This window comes from Microcebus murinus, chromosome 1 (assembly GCF_040939455.1).
Source record: "Microcebus murinus isolate Inina chromosome 1, M.murinus_Inina_mat1.0, whole genome shotgun sequence".
Taxonomy (NCBI): Eukaryota; Metazoa; Chordata; class Mammalia; order Primates; family Cheirogaleidae; genus Microcebus; species Microcebus murinus.
Genome location: NC_134104.1, coordinates 113,930,058 through 113,950,296, shown reverse-complemented (window position 1 = coordinate 113,950,296; position 20,239 = coordinate 113,930,058). Strand labels below are relative to the sequence as shown.

The 20,239-nt window shown below is 40.1% G+C and overlaps 1 protein-coding gene across 1 annotated transcript in view; it reads right to left on the bottom strand.

Moving 5' to 3' along the window:
• The window catches only part of SLC9A9 (solute carrier family 9 member A9), a 541,491-nt gene that overhangs the window by 106,934 nt on the left and 414,318 nt on the right, over nt 1-20,239 (bottom strand). Inside the window, exon 13 of the mRNA XM_076004836.1 lies at nt 5,663-5,715. Coding sequence (XP_075860951.1) covers nt 5,663-5,715 — 53 coding nt within the window. The remainder of the gene's footprint in view (nt 1-5,662; nt 5,716-20,239) is intronic.

The following is a 20,239-nucleotide window of genomic DNA, read 5'->3' as shown; positions in this document are numbered from 1 at the left end:
TTTGCACTCGGATGTGGAGTGTGACTCGACATGGCTAGCAAAAGTTATAGAGATTAAAATTACTCTTTGAATGTATCAATAATTTGAAATATAAAAAATCCAAATAAATAAGTTTATATGAAAAGAAACTCCAGTTTTTTATTCTACTGCCATGCTTTGTAAAATCTGGGGTATTTATAAAATTAAATCCCAAGTAGAATAAAGGAATCGAGAAAAAAGCGAGTGCAAAGGATTAAAAAAAACTATGAACAAATTCCTATGCATACTGCACATATCTTATTTTGAAGCAAAAAACAAATGGGCAAAAACACCCGCGTGTGGTCTGCGGGCCGTAGTTTCAGGACGCCTGTATAAGAGGATGGTAAGGACAAAATAGCTTTGGCCTTTAGTCCTGGCTCAGCCCATCACTGGTTTTTTGTTTGAGGAAAATTTAATCCATTGAACAAATCTCATCATTGTTAAAATGGGGTTGTAATAGTTATCCCGAATGGTTCAGGTAAAAATTGTGATGTATGTATGCACATATATAACATAACATATAAAAAGTGTTCACTAAATTGTAGCTGCCACCTTCCTTCACATCTTCTTCCTCATTATTATCCTGCTTTCTAGAACATGTAGTTGTAGAATATACTGGTAAGATAAACATATGGAATTTAGTCCTATGTAGTAAAAAGTTAATGGGGAGGAGATATACTTTGGGATGTAAAAGCCACAAGTAAGTATAACTAAAATATAGTCAATGTTGGCCAAGGGAAAACTCAAGGTATTTGCTTTGAAATATTCATTTTATTTTTCTAAAAATACCATTATTTACATGGCATTGTAACAGCATAAAGACTAAGAAAATCCCTCATCTGGGTCAGATCAATTTTTGAGCTTAGTATTGTATTTCTGAAATATTTATTTGTGGGGGTGTAATATGGAATTTACATGTTATGAGACCAGGTTTAATGGTATAGGAGCAATGAATGAAGCCAGTATGAAAAAATGTTGATAACTGTTAGATTTGGGGGTTGGGTATATGGGATTCATTATTCTGTTCTCTATAAGTTTATTAGAAATATTTAAAACTATTCGCAAAGAAAAATTAATTTTATTTAATGGCTTAGATGACCCCACTATCTGCTAATGAATCTCTTCCCCTCCTGAACCTACTTATATATCTAACCTTTGCAATTCTGGATGACCCTGAGTAAGAAGCATCACTTGTGCAGAAGAACAAATATTTTATTCTTCATCAATGGTCTCTTCCAGGTTTCAAAGGTATTCCCAGGTTATACTATACCTGTTTTCTGGGAGTCGGCAAACAAGTCTTTGTTCACCTTTCATATTTTTACAGACACTTTGTTGTGGCCCTTCTTAGCTCTAGTCTTTCTGATGGGGAAGCCCTAATCCTTTAAAATCCCCGTTCTCTGGCAGCAGGTCCCTCTGCTCAGTTATTGAAGTTGCCCTTCTCTGGACCTTTCTCAGCTCTGCTCTGACTTTCTTGAGCTGCAGTGACCAGAACTGATCCGCTCATGTTACATACAAGTATAAAGGACAACCACAAACAGAATTTCAATGAAGAGACTACTGGAAACCAAAGGAAATTGGAAGTTAACACTAAGAGAGATCATGGAGAAACAAATATAGTGTTAAAAAAATTGAATTACATTAGAAAAGATGAACATTAGCCTTATTGTAACAGCAGGGTGGAGTTGGGAGAAAACAAAATTTAATCCCAAGCTCCAAACCTCCAAGAGTGACCATCATATTAGGATAAAACCAAACTTATCACTGTGGCCGCCAGTCTGGCCCCTGTCTGTTTCTCCCATCTTGGCTCCATTCACTCTCACCTTGCTTAACTGGCTCCAGCCACACTGGCCTTCTTGCTGCTCTTGGGGCACACCATAACTCTCTGGGACTCCAGGGCCTTTGTCCTTGCTGTAGCCTCTACCTGGATTATACTGTCCCCCTCCAATCCCAGTCTCACATGCCTTGCTTCTGCACATCATTCAGCCTCTGATCAAATGCCACTTCCTCAGGGAGACCTTCCCTGACCAGCCAATAACTCCCTCCATGGTTCTCCACCCCTTACCTGATTTATTGTGATCCTGCTCTGAACTTACAGTATGTAGTTTGCCTTTTTTCTTATCAGTGTCCCCCTTTAGAGTATAAGCTCTGTGAGGGAGAAGACTGTGCATTGGTAACTGCTGAATCCTCCTCACATCTAGATGAGTGCCCGACAGGGGTGAGTGCCAATAGTTATTAATACTTGTATGAATGAATGAATGCATGCACGCCTACCCCATTAAGAGGAGACATTCTGGGATCAAATTGTCTGGGCTCAAATTCTACTTCTGCCTTCAATGTCCTCTTGGGCAAGTTATTTGACTTCTGTGTATACAATTTCCTTATTTGTAAGATGGGGATAATAATGGTAGCCAGTCAGGGTTATCTTGAAAATTAAGTGAGACAACACATACAAGCTTAGGAAAGTGTTAAGCACAATACTTAGTGCCCAACAGATATTGGGAAGATTATGATAAAATGCCAAAAGGGGAAAAGAAAAGCAATACTGGCAGTCTTTCTTGAGTAGTAGGAATTTTCTATTAAAAGATGGAGTGTGGTGCTCCAGCGATTCTCCTCTACTCTGAAAAGGTGTGCTTCCAAGGACAGGGAATCAATTACAAGGAACACTTCCTACTGTGTGGGAGGTTATCTGAAAGTTTAAGAGACATAAAATTCACAACTGCAGTATGTTCCATTTCTCAAAGTAGCACCTTTGCATCGAGTATGTATTTAAAGTTTAATAGCAACATACAGAACATGCTCTCTAAAGCTCTGTGCCTAGTGCAAGTAAGAGGATAACACCATTCACGTTCTAAAGGTCTCCCAAGGCAAAAAGGAAAATAATGATATTACTAGTTAGTCATAGCCATTAGTTCATATTCCCAGAGATTATTTTATTCTCTACAACAAAGAAAGAGGAAGTTCTTTTAAAAATATAATTATATATGTTTATTCTTCATTTTGAGAGTATATGATCTGTAATGGCCATAACTACCTGTGAAATTTTTAGCTTTTGGTAAGAATAGGGTCTTTTGTTTGTTTGTTGAAGTTGACCAGTGCAAAGTTGATCCTATTTGTTAATGCAAAGCCCGTTTAATAAATGCAAATCAAGTGAAAACATACAATCCTCCTAAGAATTAGGGTTATGCTCTGTAGTCCAACAGAGCAGCAGATGATGGTAATAAGTGAAGTGTTAGGCAAAATGAAGGCAGAGCGTTTCTGGACAGATGGCTTGGAAAGTGCCAGAAAGACTCTGTCTGGGTTGAGTGGTAGCTATGCAGAAACACCGTGGCTTGTTACTCCCCATCAGAGCTCACTGTGTCTTGTGCTTGACACTGAAGGTAAGAATTATTCCAACATATGGAGAAAACTTCTTTCTGAAATGTAACTGCTTTGACAGTCAAACATTATCATGAATAAGAACAATTAGAGGACACTTAAAATTATTTTTAGGCAGCAGCAGTTCAGTGGGAACACTGTAAATTATAATGCTTGTTATTTAACGTTTAGATAGCTCTTTATGTGTCCTCTATAGGGGGCCCCAAGGGAGAAATTTCTTTAAAATGTAGTGACCTGTGAAGTTCTGTACTATTTAAGGAGAGGGTATGGATTTTTCCCTCTAATGATGTGAATTTAGTATATTATTATTTCCTTTTGTCCCCTCTTTGGCTCCCAGAAAGCTTGCTTATGGTTTGGCTATAGCAACTACATAGGCCCTTATGACCTGCTTATTCACGATTCTTTTTACTCCTGTGGTTTTGATTATCTGCTCTTATTATTTTTTACTGAATTTTAAAATTCTTTAAAAAATATTTTACTATTATTTTATTACATGTGGTGGTTTAAGCTGCCTCAAATCTTTCATAAATGAGATGAATTTAGCTCAATTAAGTTGGGTAGTTTTCATAAACATAATTTCTCTTTATTGTCCTAATAGTCTGGAGAGGTAGACATTATCATCATTCACAATTTATAGATAGAAACTGAGACTCAAAATGTAAAAAACTTGTCCAAGATCTAAATATCACATAGTTTTCAGTTCTATGTTATGCTATTCTATTTCTCTAAAAAAAACACCCAAAAACCTTTTATTGCTGTAATATTTTCAGGTAAGAGTTAGTACTGAATTAACAATGGTGAACTTTGTTTTAAAGTGTCACATGAATGAGATAAAATAAAATACATTTAAATTACAAAAGGAAGAAGTTAGGCCAGTAGGACGTTTTATCAATAACTATATGTGAATATAGAATATTAGGCAGTTAGAGAATTTTCTTTAATTTTATTATTCTTTTTTATTTTAAAGAAAAAGGTATCCAAGAAGGTTAAAATTTAGATAAAAGTTTTACTTAAAGGTAGGATTATTTGACCCCTACAAGATGAAAATGCTTTTTAAAAATCAGCCACCATGAGATGTTACAGACGACTCGTTACAGCCACCAGTGTAAGGAGATGGGCTTTGATCTCCTTTCTAAGGTCACCTGGCTGGCCCTAATCCTAGTGCCCTGGGCACCCTGCTGTGCTCAGTCCTGCAGGTAGGTGTGTTTCCTGGGCAATGAAGCCAATGAAAATGGCACAGCCTGGCCTTGAAACACAGGTGACAAAAAAATTCAAAGTCCACGAGAGCCAGAATCATAACCAGCTCATTTTCCCAGGCTTTTCTGCAGAGCACGGGCTCCTTCCTGCTTTATATCTGTGAGCCGGGAAAGCAGCAGCATACCCGGGCACACTAACTGTGCCTCACTGGTGGCAAAACAGGGGGAAAAAAACTCACAAAATAAAACCACACACACACAAAAACAAAAACCAAAAATCCCCACAAAATAAAAAATGAAAAGCCACATATAAATATAAATATGCTCATAACACAATTCATTAAGCATCACCACATGATATTATCCTATCATGCCTGCCTACTTCTAATTTCAGCAAAAAGTATAAAATTTCCATACATTTCTTTGTTAAGTACTGAGTTTAAAATGCTAATGCAAAATTGCCAACGACATTCTACGGTGATGTCAGGTTCAAATCCCGAGTTTGGAGAGTACATTCCCTCCCCCCCCACACACACACACACTTGAGGGAATAGTATATTGTTCTGAAAATTTCCCTAAAGGATTTTCAGGTCTGTGTAGATAATTTTGCTCTGTTAAGTCAGGAATGGATGATCTAGACAGTTTTGCTATCCTTTGACAGTTTCAATATTTCTGTACATCTAGACATGACTAATGAGAAGCCATGCAGGAGAAACGGGTCCAATTGTTGTGTGCCCAACATGCACTGGATGTGCTTTGAGATCACCTAGCTAGCAAGTTGCTGGGTAGGGATTTGAACCATGGGTGCCTCATTCCAAGAGTCATCATGATTTTGCTTTTACATTGTAAAGTTCCACAGAGAGGTGGAGAGTATATGCTAGTTCTAAGCATTCATATGCTAAAAGTCATCAACACCCTGAATTCTATGTATTTTATTGCCATCTCAATTTGTTTTATCAGCAGAGGCAGCTCCCTTTAGAATGAGCCCCCTTGGTACATGCTGGATAAGCGTGCAACATCCCATGGAACAGAAAATCTCATATCTCTATACTCTACGCATTGGCTTCTTTGACTTGCCTGGTGTGAAGAGGGCTCCTTCATATTTTCATCCAGGTCCACACCAACTCTGTGAAAGGAAACAGAAAACAGGTAAATGGCCTGCAGCAGATGGGATAAGACAGTCTTGTGTGTCAGATCATCTGATCTAAACACAATGTGAATCTGAAGAAAGATTTGGCAGAAAAGCATCCTACCTCTCCCTGAACCAAAAGAAACTCAAATAGGGTTACAGGAGAACTTGCACGGCTGGGCCTCAGAGCAGCTAGAGAAACTGAGCATTAACAGCAGTTCCTCAACACCGTCTTTCTCAACATGAGCAAGGTCCCCAAAACTCTGGGATCAGAGTCATCAGGAAAAAGACCTTAATAACCCAGAAGACAGGGATCCTGGATGGACGGCAACCTGGTACCCCCACAGGACCCACTGACCAACTGCCCTGGGAATGCCTGGAGCAGGTTCCCCAAGGCAGAGGAAACTGGACCATTGTCTAGATGCTCAGCGAGGCTGCCTGTAGGGAGGATCCAGGCTGTGGGGTCTGAGGATTATACAATTTGGGGGCTGGGTCACTTTAAGGAAAATAATAAAGAAATACAAATACAAAATTGGGAGTGAAAGTGACTCTTTAGAAGGAGAAAAAAATTACAAATTTTTTAAAGCTGGCAAATGCAAGAGACATCTCAAAATCTAGTAAAAAAAACCACATGATGTTTTAATTACTGTCTGACACAACTCTAAAATAACTTTTTCCTCTGGAATTTTTGCCTGCATATTTTGATACTCTCTTTATATGATAATGAGTTTGCATTAGAGAGAACAGAGAGATAAGGTAGTCTTTCCTCTAGCAAGATTGATCAAAATTATTGATAGTTGGAAGGCATTAAAACATGCTTCTTTACGCACAGACACGCCTGCTGTGTGCAGTGCTGCTACAGGGTAATGTCCGCAAATGCAAGAGTTTTGATAAATTTTATTTTGTGCAATTCCCGTAAGTAACGCGCAGGGTTCTTATCAGTGTACGTGTTTTGTCTCTGAATATATTCCCGAATTTCCATTTTGTCGAGGCATCAATGAAAACTGCATTTTTACACATCTCATGATTGGAAGAATTTTCCACAGAGTCGCTTCTGGCTCAGTACATTTCAAACCTTGTTTTTCTTCCACTACCCACAGACTTCTGATGGCAGGCACCATAGGACACGTCTGGATTTAATTCAGCCTCGTGCGTTGCTCCTGTAGACCATTCCTACCCCAGGATGGACAGCAGTGACGGACCCACGCACAGAAGTGACTGTGGCCCACACAAAGGTATCCCACTCAGTCTGAGCTCAATGCATTCCCAATTCAGCTTCCCCTTAGCTGGACCCCCCAAATGCCCACTGCCACTCCAGTGCCAACTCAGCAGAGAAGTCTGAGGGAGGGGAAGCAGTAGTGGAAAGAAACAGCAGTCGAACCCAACTGTGTTGAAAATATATTCCTTTTGCAAATCTTACGAAAACACAGGACCATGGGAACACAGTGCTGGGACTCTTCCCAGGGCCTTGGAAGGACCAGAGCAAGTGAGGGGCCCTGAAACTCAAACTTCCTCTGCCTCCAGGGAATGTACCTCTGCTAGGGGGGTGGGAGGGACTTTGTTTCAACTCTGGCCCCTCGTAAACACTTCTGTGATCATCTTCCAGGCCTGCTCTCGGGCTGGGGGAGACAAGGCAGCCTGAGAAGCTTCTCATCAGGCAAATTTGCATTTTTCAAAGGAGAGCAGTAACAGTGATGATGCCGCTTGTTTAAAATACCTCTGATTCTTTAAAAATTAGTGTCCTCTGGGCACGAATAGCCCCATCTCCCTAACCAAGGGGGCAAATGAATAGCTATTGATCCTAGGCTGAACTTTTGGCCTTCAGGTAATTGGGAAGGGCCTTTGGAGGGCCCTAAGCTTTGATTCTTGGAGTGGAAAAAGTTATTTGATCTATTTCATTTAAGGTGGAGGAGGAGCAAGAAGGGCAAGGGGAGGAGAGAGGGAAGAGGGCCAGGGATGGGGAAGAAAAACAGAGTGAGAGGGAAGGAGCCGAAGAATGGAGAAGGGGAGGGGAAAAGGGGAGTTAAGGTGAGGCCTCCCTGTGGGTCCAGTCCAGGTCCTGGCCTTGGCATGGGGTGGCCTGAGTATGACAGTGAGGTCTACGTGCAGAGGGCCCCCCCTTCCTGGTGGGGACGGCTACCCTCCCTGCTATGTGGTGGAGCTGAGCTCTCTGGTGGTCTGCCAGCCCCCTAAAGGGTGGATTTTATCACTGGACAAGCCTGGATCTTTCCTCCCCACCCCCAAGGACTACGAAGCACCCAAGTAGGCTGTGAATTGAACTGAGGATCATGAAACTCCTACTGCTGCATCTATTTAGGGCCTTTCTCTAGGTCTCTGTCTAAAAAACACTAGAGAGAACAAAAATCAAATTTTATAAGAAACCCCAAAAGTTTTAGGCAGTGCTGAGGTTTCCTACTAAAATTTAAGCTTTCCTTCCCAGCAGCAATCAAAGCAGACATTTCTAGGCAGCCAGATGGAACTGAGGAGATGGCAGTGGATTGAGTTCTTCAGTTTGAGGTGGGATTCCATGAAAAGCATCTCCGAGGCCTGACTGGGAACAGGACCCCACCTCCTCCCATACCCCATTGCAGGGCAGGTCGAGAGCCAAATGAGGACCTCCGCTGGCTTGAGGAAAGAGAATTTCTGTGAAAGTCACTTGCCTGCTGGGGAAGCCAGAGTGGTCAAAACAGACATGGTCCCTGCCCACCCAGGGCAGAGAGTTCAGGAGGGTCCATGAGAATAAAATTAAAAAAAAAAAAAAACATACTGCAGTGTAAGTGCTGGGAAGGAAAGGCACATAAGAATGATGCCTTCTTTCACATGTAATGTTAGCTACTTTTGATAAAATCTTGCTAAAATATGTTGCTTGGCTCCCTGCCTCCTTAAACAGAGTGTGATGGGGATACTCTAAGCTTAAATGGAAGTCTCAGCATCACCACTGGCCCCATAAAGTCTAACATTTGCTGTATTATAATGATTTCTGAGAGGTGTATGAACCTTTTTATGACCACATTAAATGGTCCCTGGCTACTATTATTTTTCTTTTTAAAATTCTTGTATCTGCCAGTTAGATTGCCTTGAATTTTCCTGGCTGTGACAATACGTTAATATATTATCCCTATGCTCCATCCCTTTTAATTTATTTTAGGACAAATGACCTGATAGTCAAATTTAATGTATTTTTTTTCTTTTCAGGTTTATAACATATATACACATATATACACACATGCATATATACAAAATAACAGAATCCAAACATTTTTAGAAGGGCTTATAGTAACGCACAGTTGTTCTTTGCCTCACCTCTGCATACCCTCAGACCAACTCCCCCATTGCCTGTGAGGACAATTTGCTGATTTTTAAAAATTGTGATCTGTAAGTTGGCATAGACATGCGTGGGACATTCACACAACATCCCCAAGGGTATGCAAACATGCTGGCTGCATCTGTATCTCTTACTTTCCCATTCAAGAAGCAAGTCAGAGTGTGAAGGTGACATTATTTTAGGGCTAACCTTGCATCCATTCACTTTTATGCCTAAAAGATTATTTATATACTATGGTTTTGAGATTGTTAGAAAGAGGACATGTCACCCTATCTTATGGCATCACATGTGTATACAGCAGCTCCCAGGTGAGATCACAGGTGTATAAAATGAAGTCCACCCTCCTTAGGTGATATCCAAGGCTATTTTGTACCTCTCCCTCAGTGTTAAGTTACCCTTTTTGCTCATCTGATCAGGACATAGTGTCTTTGGCCTTATGACTGGACTTGTCCTTGTTTCTGAGACCCAGTTCCCAATATTGGGTACTGTCCCTGAACTCAGGCTGTGTCCTGCCCTGGTCTGCCAATGCCTCCTCCATGAACTGAGGCCCCCTCTCCAAACTCCAGGCTGTTTGGGGCCATATTGATCAACACTGGACATCTGTGATGCTCTCTGTCCCCTCTCCTGAACTACCAAGTACTGTCCTTCCCTTCTGAATACCACCTGAGCCCGCCCACCAGGATGCCCTTTCTGGGTCTCAGATCTCCTGTTAAAGTTTCTACTGACTTGGACTGAAGTAGCTGTATTCCTCTAACTTTGTTCTCTGCTCCCAGGTAGAACGCCTTCTTGTGGGTACCTGAGATCACCTTGCTCTGTCTGTGGCAACCCTGGCCCAGCCTTCGTTCACCTGTCTGGTTATACCCATTCATGCGGGGCAAGCCAGTGCTCTACATTATACACCAGCCCTGGTGGAACCTGAAGATGTCAAGACTACCCTGAGGTTGAAGGGTCAGTGAACTCCAGCTGTGAAAAGGGTGGTCTGGGCTCAGACTGCTTGGGTTGAGAAATGGGGCTCTGCCTCTCTCACTTGCTCTGTGACGCGTATCACTCACTGTGTCTCTGTCTTGATTTTCTCACCAATATAATGGGAATAATAATAGAAGCTACTTCACAGGGTTGTGGTGAGGATTCTATGGGAAAATATTTGTAAAGCGTTTAGCTTAAGACCCATTACATACCATCTCTTAAGAAATGTTAGCAGTTACTGTCAAATTATTATTTTTGTTACTATCAGTTCTTTTTGTCATGGTGCCAGAGCTCAGTTGCTCATTAATTTCAGAGATAAACCCTCCTAATCCTTGGATCTGCATTGGGCAACCACTGAATAAATAGCAACAGTCACCACTGAGCACAGAGTGTGGCCAGTACATGGGGGAGGGGGTTCTGGGCTCATAGTAAAACATCATTTCTATGGGGAGGGCCAAGCTTCCCTGACTGGGATTTATCTTTAATTTATTGGTAGTGGGGGTGAGAATGCAACATAAAAGGAAAAGTAGATGATCTGAAGAGCAGGAGAAAGGAAGGAAGAGAATAGAGCTGAGCAGAAAGAAAAGGAAGGTGAGAAGGAAATATTAATACTAAGGAGAGACAGGAATGCAGTATGACAATGAATCAGACTAGGGGTAGATAAATAGCTACAAAGGTGCATGCAGCTGTAGAAAAGGTAAACTGAGGGTGGATGGGTGAACAACCACACAGCCCAAGAAAATATCTAAAAATACAGAGAAATAAAGAACCAGTAAAGGAATAAAAAGCAACTAAAAAGGCTGGTTAAAATTTTATATGATGTTTTGCATTCTTGATGCACCTTTTAATTTTAAGCGAGTGCTGCCTCTATAGTATTCAAATGGAAATGAAAGCAAGCTTTGCACATATTCCCAGCTGTGCCCTCATGCATCTCACTCCGGGTTCCTTGTTTATGATGAGCATCCAGCTCCAATTTTGGAGCAAAACACATCTCTTGTGCACCATAACCACCTCCCTTCCTATTGCACCTCCATTCTTTGGTGAATTTTATTAGACATATTAAAATCTTGGGATGCTCTCATACTCAACTATATAGCCAAAAAGAATGCTCCGAAGTTGTTTCTTTTTCCTCTTAGAGGGAAGGCAAGGTAAGTCACTAACAAAAGGCTCACTTTTCCCATTAAATCCAACAAAATCCATCCTGATTCTTATCACTTAGCACCTCCGGAAAGGCAGTGAAATATTACTCGGGCTTAGTTTCATTGTGTGAATTCTAATAGTTTTAGGTACAGTTTTGATTCCTTTGAGCCCCCTGCTGACAGGGGCTGCTGGGTGGTGGGGGAGGAGAAATCATTTCCTCTAAGAACTGTATTTGATGGCAAAGTGTAAAAAATGACATTTTCAGTAAGGGAAGAATGAGTGGATATTGAGCACATCAATACAGCTTGACAATGGAGGAGTCTGAAGGATACCCGCGGAGGTGTGGGGACTATTGTGTCGCCATGAGAACATCGCTGGGGGCGAAATTCTACTCCTGCCCCCTGTTCCCACCCTGTATCATTTGAGTAAATAATCCTGGAGCTTGTGGATGACCAAATTTAATCTAATACAATTAATAATTCAAATATTTTAAATGTTTTCGGAAAACAAGAAAGTGAACTAAAGTAAGTGGAAAAATTCACTGTAGTTCATTTTGTTATTTCAGTGGGGCACAGGAATTGAGAGTTTGGGCCCCAAGCCAGGCTGCATGGATTCAAATCTCACTTTTATCAACCACAACTTTTGTAACTTTGAGACAAATGACTTAACATCTCTAAATCTCAGTCTTCTCGACAGTAAATGAGGATAAGCATGTACCTACTTTATGGGCCATTATAAATTAGGGAGTAATGGATGTACCCTAAATTGAGTGGTAAATATAATATAGGTTAAAAAGCCAAGAGTGGATTTTCCACAAATGATAGATGCTAGGATATAAAAGGGCCATGATAGGATTCCTACCATCGACAACCCCAAATTGGACAGATCTTAGAAGACAGATGTTGGAAACAGTATGGTGTGACCTTTGTACATGGTTATGTGAACGCACCAACAAGGAGCCCAACCAAGATGGTCTGTGGAGGGATTAGGTATGTTTCACAGAGAAGCTGGGTACATGGAAAAGTGAGGATGACTTTAATGGTAAGAGAAAAGGAGGCTAGGGGAGGGCACTCCAGGCAGTGCATGGGCAAAGGCATAGAAATTGAAAAGAACGAAGCAGGCTGGGGCAAGATACATAGGTCTGTGCAGCTAGGCTGCAGTAGTCATGCCCACTGAGGCAGGCAGAGTTGCTTTAGAGGATGCCAGAAGTAACTGGAGGCCAAGCTATGAGGGGTCTTACGTGCCATGCTTAGGAAAACATTTTGTTTTTGTTTTTTTATAACCACTAGGGAGTAAAATAATTAGAATTGTGTTTTAGAAAGATCACTGGAGGCATATACTGTGATATTAAGAAACCAGAGGTATGGGGGTCGTTCAATAGACTACTGCAATGGTCCAGCCCAGAGTCCATTACGGTCTAAACTAAGACAATGGTGGTGAAGAAGAGGAGACAGATTTTAGAGATGTGTTCACAGAGGGGCTGTGGGGTGAGGTACACGAGAGACTGACCATGGAGTGAAGAAGAAGAAAAGTAAAGTCTAAGAATAAGGGAAGGGTAATGATAATGGGCTCTTTAATGGGCCAAGATCAGAGAATGGAGAATATTCGTGGAAGCTGGAGAAGGGTGTGGCAAGCTAAGTATTTGAAGACAGTTTATTTAAGACATCTTATTTAAGAAGGGCTATAGAAAGGATGGTGTGAAAGCAGCTCAGGAGACTAGATTACCATAATCTTGGAAAGAAGGGAACATTTTCTAGATGAAAGCTGTGGCAATGAATGTAGAAAATTTAGTCTGCTTTAATATGCACATGGGACAATGCCACATGGGAGTTAACTGAATGCAGTCGATGTTGAGCTTAGTATCAAGAAAAGCAACAGCTCCCTCACGCCTAGTTCTTTGATGCTTTCAAGCAAAGGATAATGGATGATATCAGAGATATTGTGATAGTGAGTACCTTGGTCAGTGAGCAGGTAGATTATTCTATGCTTCTACCTGAAGACTGGTTTTAGTGCACAAAAGTTAATGTGTACTTAGTGGAAACTCTGATTCTGATTCTGCCAATGAGGAGAGGGATGGCAAGGGAGGTTCTACAATTTGGGGACACGAAGTATGTGATGTGACTGTGAGATTCCCACAGGAGAGGAAGATACAAGGCTGGGGATTTGCTGAGAGCAGAGCTGCCCTCTGGGTTTCCCCCAGCGCGTGGACACACTGTCAACTATTAGTCTCCCATATGCTTTGCTAGGTTATACTTTTCTACCCCTGGGACTTGTCTATTACCAAATTGAAAACAGTTGGATCAAGGGTTTATGTGACATTCCTGTCCTGGTGTTCTGAGGCTGTCCATATGGCATTTGCTTTTCTCCCAGAGATCATGGAGGTGGAGGAGATTCCATGGAACACCGTCAGGCTGATCAGACTAAAGGAGAGTCTGGTACACAGTTTACTGAAAATACTAAGTAACAGCTAAGAGGAAGCATGTAGCATAATTATTAGGAGTTAGACACTCTGGCTGCTCCCATCAATTATTTGATTGTAGGCAAAAAGCTGTGCCTCAGTTTCCTTTTTTACAAAATGGAGATATGAATAGTAACCATATCATGGGCTGTTGCTGGATAATACATGTAAGGGGCTTAGCACAGGACTTGGCACCTGGAAAACACTTATAAGCAGTAGCTGCTGTTCTTGTGGTGGCGGTTGATATTGTAGTCTCTGCTACTTAGACCTTCTGAATAAAGATTTAACTGTGAATATCTCCAATGAAGGTTTGGGAGCATAAAAGGACTAAGAAGAGGAGGTGTGCTCTGGCTGTGCAGATGAGCTGTGTGGCCAGTGTTTATGTCTGTCTGACAATTTAGAAGTACAACTGGGAATGTATAAGTATGCTGAAAACATTATGTTCTTTGGAATATAAACATCAATAAACAAGTACATGTCACAGACACAAATGCAGATCTACATCCTGTACTTTATGTTTGGCAAAACTTCCCTTGAGTTTGGAGTGCTTAGTTCTGGCAAGTTGTAAGCTAATTTCAGGCTACAGATAAGAGTCAATTAGAAACTGGATTGAGAATGAATATGCAGACTAATTTCTTTTGACCTAAACTGAGAGCACACAGATACCCTTTGGTGAGAAAACAGATTTAATAGCTTATCAAGGCATCTGGCCTTTCTTCCCTAAGGCTTCAATCTGGGTGCCTTGCCTGGGCAATTAGGGATTTATCAGAGCCAAATGCACATCCCCAGAAAAGCCATCCTCTCCGCTGGATTAGCTTTTAAAAATTCTAGTGTGTTACCAGGTGGGCATCTTCTCAATTTCAGACTAAACATGTTATAAGGAAAAAGAGAGAGATATATTATTACTGAATGTGAAATAGTTATGGGAGCATGATTTATATGTTGGTGTGAAAGCAAAAGTGGGTGAAAAGTACATCCGAGACTTCAGGGGGCTGAGTAAGAAGTGGAAAACCTGAAAACCATTGTAGTTACCTCACAGTCAAACAATAGAATGGCATGACAATACCAGAAATGCATCTTGTTCCCTCACTGCCCTAAGCTATAGGGAGCTCCAGGTGGAACTGTGACTTAATCCCAGCTCTACACTGAAGACCATGCTTGGTGTGCAACCTGGGTCTGGAGTGAGAGCTCAGAGCAGGTCTTCATGTTGCTGATCTTTGATGTGCGCTCAGGCTTCAGTAGGAAACCTGGAAGGGAAGGTGCTTGGATGGGAATGTGTTCTCTTGCTACAAGGGGCATATTCTCTCCATGAAAATCATGTATAAAAATCAAGAATAGACTCTAAGAACAAGGGGAGAACACATAGAATGTACATTTAGAGAACAATGAAATTCTTCTATGCAATAATCCTAGAGCAAGTTAACCCAGTCAAAGCAAATGATGACCCAGAGTTATTTACGTGGAAAGATGTCCTGGGAAGAATCCTTACAGGAGAACAACAAAGCTTTTCGAAACTGATATATGTTTAGCTACAACACAACTCATGTGAAAGGTAAAATTCCAGTGGTTGCTTCTGAACCCTTCATCCCAAGTTGCCTTCACCTGTTAGAAAGGATGGTGGCCTACAAGATGTTGTGAGAAGACTACCTCCCCAAATCATGCTCTTCTCTAACTGCTAATGCCTAAACTTCCTTAGCATGGGATAATGTTCTCCACTCCCCATTGAAGATTGGACCTAAAAGACAAGGACTTGGCGGAGGTAATATTTGGGCTTGTATTCATACAAGGTACAAGCAACTGAATCAGACTTATTCCTGAGAACAGAAAGGGTGAGAACAAAAGCCTAAGGTCACCAAAGACATCTCCAGAGGACACTATAGAGCATGGAAGTAAGGGAGGCAGAGGGTGAAAAGGTAGCTGGAGACAGAAAATTATAACAGTAACAGCTAATATGTAGAATATGCACCAAGTAATATTGGTGTTTTATATAAAGCATTTGGAGTTTGGGAAGAGGATCTGAAGTTATCATCGTAACTCCATGTATTTTAGCAATTAACAACCAAAAAAGAAAGATTTATAACCTATTTTTTAAGTTAGCCAAAGCACTTGCAACTGGGTTCTTTAATAATGTTGCACCAGTAGAGCTGCTTCTCTGGCTATCCGTCACCAGCATCCCGCAGACGGTACAGAACTATTAACCACGTGGACTTAAAGCATGAAAAAATAGCCAAAGAAGATTGCTTCACCAACACTAATACATCACGAAAATTGAAATTAAAACAGCTTTGGGATAAATAATGGTTGCCAAAACCATGATTTAAGCCCACAATTGGAAGTAAATTGTGATCCATAATCTCTACAAACTAACAACTGAAATCTTATTTTCCTTTGGGGTAGTTAACACTTTGTAAGACAACATGCTGCTATTAATAATTAATACCCAGATTTGTGAGGAGATACACACACACACACACACACACACACACACACACACATACACACACATCTCATTATGTCTACTTTTTAAATGAAAAGTGTTCTTCCCTAGTTCCAGAAGAGAGTTAAGTCAGAAATATCAGTCTTAATGATGCACAATCCTGGTTTTTGCTAAAAATGAATAAATATCTTAATTTTAAAAGGGAAATTGACAGGAAGAGATAAGGGTAAGCTAGAAAGCTGCAATTGCATGACTCATCAAAAGAGAAGGAACTAATTTTAGTTTCTCGCTGAGAACGATTAAAGTAAATCAGTAAAAACAGTTTTTCTCTGGTCAAATCAACTACTATTAACCATGGGGCTGAAGCACATGCCTCTATACATGACTGTATACAAAATAAAATTAAATATTTAAACTTTAAAAGGTGAAAGAATTCATGGTTATGTAATTTTTTAGAATTACATTGAAAACTGCACCTTTGATTTCAGAATCAGTGGTTCAAAATCAGGAGTGAATCAAGAATTGATGAACATGCTGTTGGGAAGAAGTTGTGCTAGGAGTAGAAGAGAAAGGAAAAGACAAAAGGAGTGGTAGGAATCTGCCATAAAATAAGTTCTGAGATTATCACAAAGACTATAGAAAATGCATAGCAAGGAAACAGAATTAGTATCAATTTGGCAGAAAATGAAATAATGAGAGTTAAGTGTATGCTCATGGCAAACATAACATTCAGGCTGTTTCAGCCTATCATTTCAGAGGATCATGACAGCTTAAACAACTACCATATAGAAACTGATATTTTTCCTAACACCACATTATCAAGTTCTAAAAATAAATATCAGGGAGGTCTGGGTATATGCTTTCATTCATTCTCTCTGTTACTCATTCATGACCTAAGAAGTGGTTATCATATGCCAGATATTATGGTAGACATGAAAAATGTGTTGAACTCAGATATATCTCCAAAGTCCTTGTACTGAATTTCATCAAACCTAACATGCCATTAAATTATAAGGCATACTTTTACTTTATGTATATCTATGAAGAAAAATGCTAATTATATTTGTGACACCATTGATTATAAGACGCAACTTGACTGCAGAAATGTTAAGATGTAAAAAATGTGCAGTTGGAATCAATGACATACCCACACAAAATAATCAAAATCAAGGGTTCAATAAAAATGCCAGGCCATTAAACATACTACCCTTTGGACATTTCGTGTATAACTAGTATATTATTTGCTGTCCTTGGGGAAAAAAGTTAAAAAGAGATATTTTGAAATATTTTTAAAAAATACACATGGATTAAAAGATAATTCATCCTCTTTTTTAATTCTATTGCAAGCAACTCTAAGACATTGGGTGGAACCAGAGCCAGGACTAGCCCGAGGCAAACAAGACACCCTGCCTCTCAGGGTCATGTAGGTGTTGAGCATTTGGAGGAGCCTGAGAGTGAGTACCTCCTTCAATGTTTCATCCTGGACACCTTGTCTGTCTCACCATTGTCCTGACCCTGGGAGAAATAGCCACCTCACAGTCATTTCTGCTGCTCTACCTCTAAATCTTTGGGAACTGACTTTTTCCATTTTCCCCTCTACATCCATTCTCCCTTCTTCTCCACAATGTCCTGGGCTCTGGGATGCTGACCAATGTGGACAGCATCAGCTAGGTTCTGTTGCCCTTTGGCTTTGAATTGGTTTAGCCATTAGGAAACACTGGCATAATATTGGGAGGAGGGAGGAGAGTGAAGATAGGGTATTTATTTCTCAGGTTCCTTTCCTGTCAGGTCACCATGGTTGTCTGTGTCCCTTTACCAAAGCCTTAGCTCCCAATACACAGCTCTCTCTGCACGCCCTAGTTCTAAGTGGAAGATACTTATTGCATGAGAATTCCCTCCTTCCTACCTTTTTGGATATAGGGTGATAACTGCTCTCCACTAATTTTAGTTGTGGGTTTTCTAGTTGTTGGTTTTCTTAAACCAGGCCATATCTTTCAAAATAGTTTCTCGTTAAATTCGTTTACATTACTCAGTTTGAATGTGCTGCTTGTTTTCCTGCCTGGGCACAGATCCTTCACATCTATAAACTTCCAACTGCAGAAAGGTCTCACTTGAACTGGAAGCTTTAAGTCTGTAGGCACCTGAAATTTCTTAAAAACCCATGAATATAATAAATCTTAAACATAGCTTTGTTGCCAGCCTTAAAGTTAGAATTGTTTTAAACTCTCTAAGATGCCTGAATATTCACACCCAACTTGATATAAACTGTTCTTCACCCCTAGGCTGGCTTAGGTTTTCACAAGGAATTCACATATGCGTTGTGGCATCTGACAACTGCAGATGTTAGGAATGTGGATCATACCACAAGACACAGTACAACCTAAATAGAAGGAATGAAAGTGTTCTAGAATAGAATCCACTTATTATACCCCAAAGCGAAATATACTTTATTAAATCCTCTAACTTAAACTACTGAATTATGTACAGACATTAAAAGTTCTCAGAAGTTTTTCTAGAAGCTGATATTGTACCCTAGTGAAGCAGTGAGCTGGATCTCACCAGCTCAGATTGAGCAATCTAGATCCTAGTGGCTTTTCTGATGGTGATCTTGGTGATCAGTTCATTTTTATGGTGAAAACATCAGGTTCAGAGCTATAAGTTCTGATCTCCTCTTATCACATCATTTGAAAGAAAAACACTGAGACTCACAGAAATTAATTAATTTGAGAGAAGTTACATAGGTAGTAAATAATAGAACTAAGGCTTTAACCAGTCTTAAAGTTTAGGTTGTTTTGTCTTAATTTGGTTTGCTGCCTACCTTAAATAAATGAATAAAGATGAAAAAATTATAAACTAGTTTTTAGCCTTTGGTGAGAATGGGCGTTTATGAAAAGAAAAAATTAAAGTGTAGAAATTAGTGGAAGATGCATATTAAGATGCCAATAAATAAAAATGCAGAGTGAACTTGAAATTTGAAAACAATGTAACTGTAATTTGGTATAACGTGGCATCTCTCAAACTCTAGTAATTTACTTAGCACCTTTGTAATTTTTTTATAGAACTGAGGGACTCCTGCATCTTATTTAATGTTTTTATTTTTCTTTCTTCTTTTCTTTGAGAGTCTCACTCTGTTACATGGGCTAGAGTGCAGAGGTATGATTATAGCTCACTGCAACCTCAAACTCCTGGGCTCAAGTGATCCTCCTGCCTCAGCCTCCTGAGTAGCTGAGACTACAGGTGCATACATCCATACCCGGCTAGTTTCTCCTATTTTCAGTAGAGACAGGGTCTTGATCTTGCTTAGGCTGGTCTTAACTCCTGAGCTCAAGTGATCCTCCTGCCTTGGCCTCCCAGAGTGCTAGGATTACAGGTGTGAGCCGAGCCACCATGCCTAGTCTGCTTTTCTTTAAATTAACTTGTCCTTCATTTTGTCAGTTATTGCTTTGTGTATCTTGGGGCCTTGTTGTTAAGTACATATATATTTATAATTGCTATATATTTCAAAAGAATTGACCCTTTTATTATTATAAAATATTCTTCTTTATCTCTAGTAACTTTTTTTCTTTGGCCACAAGTCTATTTTGTCTGATATTAGTATTACTCCAGATCTCTATGGTTACTGTTCACATGGTATGTGACAGTGGTCTGTCCCCTCAGGGTGAAACCATAGCTCTGGACTGGGAACTGGGGAATTCCCGATATTCTCAGCTGTGCTCACCTGGAGTGGTGCTTCTGTAACACCAAAGGGGAATTGGAGGGATATGAGCATATTTTGGCATAAATGCCATAGAATTTGACGTTCTTACTAAAATTGAGTCGTTTTTCTTGAATAAATGCTTCTGGATCTTCTGTATATCTTTAGATCAATTTCCAGAGATTTTAAATGGTTATATTTTATAATTTTCACCAGTTAAATGGCTTTTTCATTGAAGGGAGAGTCTGCCAAGCTCCTCACAGAGGCCTTTGGGAAGTCACACTCAATTGATGTTTTACAAGGTTAGTTTTATCTTAAGCAATAATATCTATGAAATCATTATTTGATATGCTAGCTATATATTCCCATACCTCTTAACTCTCAGTGTATTATCAGGATCCACTCTTAATTGTAGTGTTTGACTTTATTGAGTAGTTCTACTTGTAAGTATTAATATTTCATGACTTTTAAAATTCTTTCCTATAAGTCTTCCCAAACACA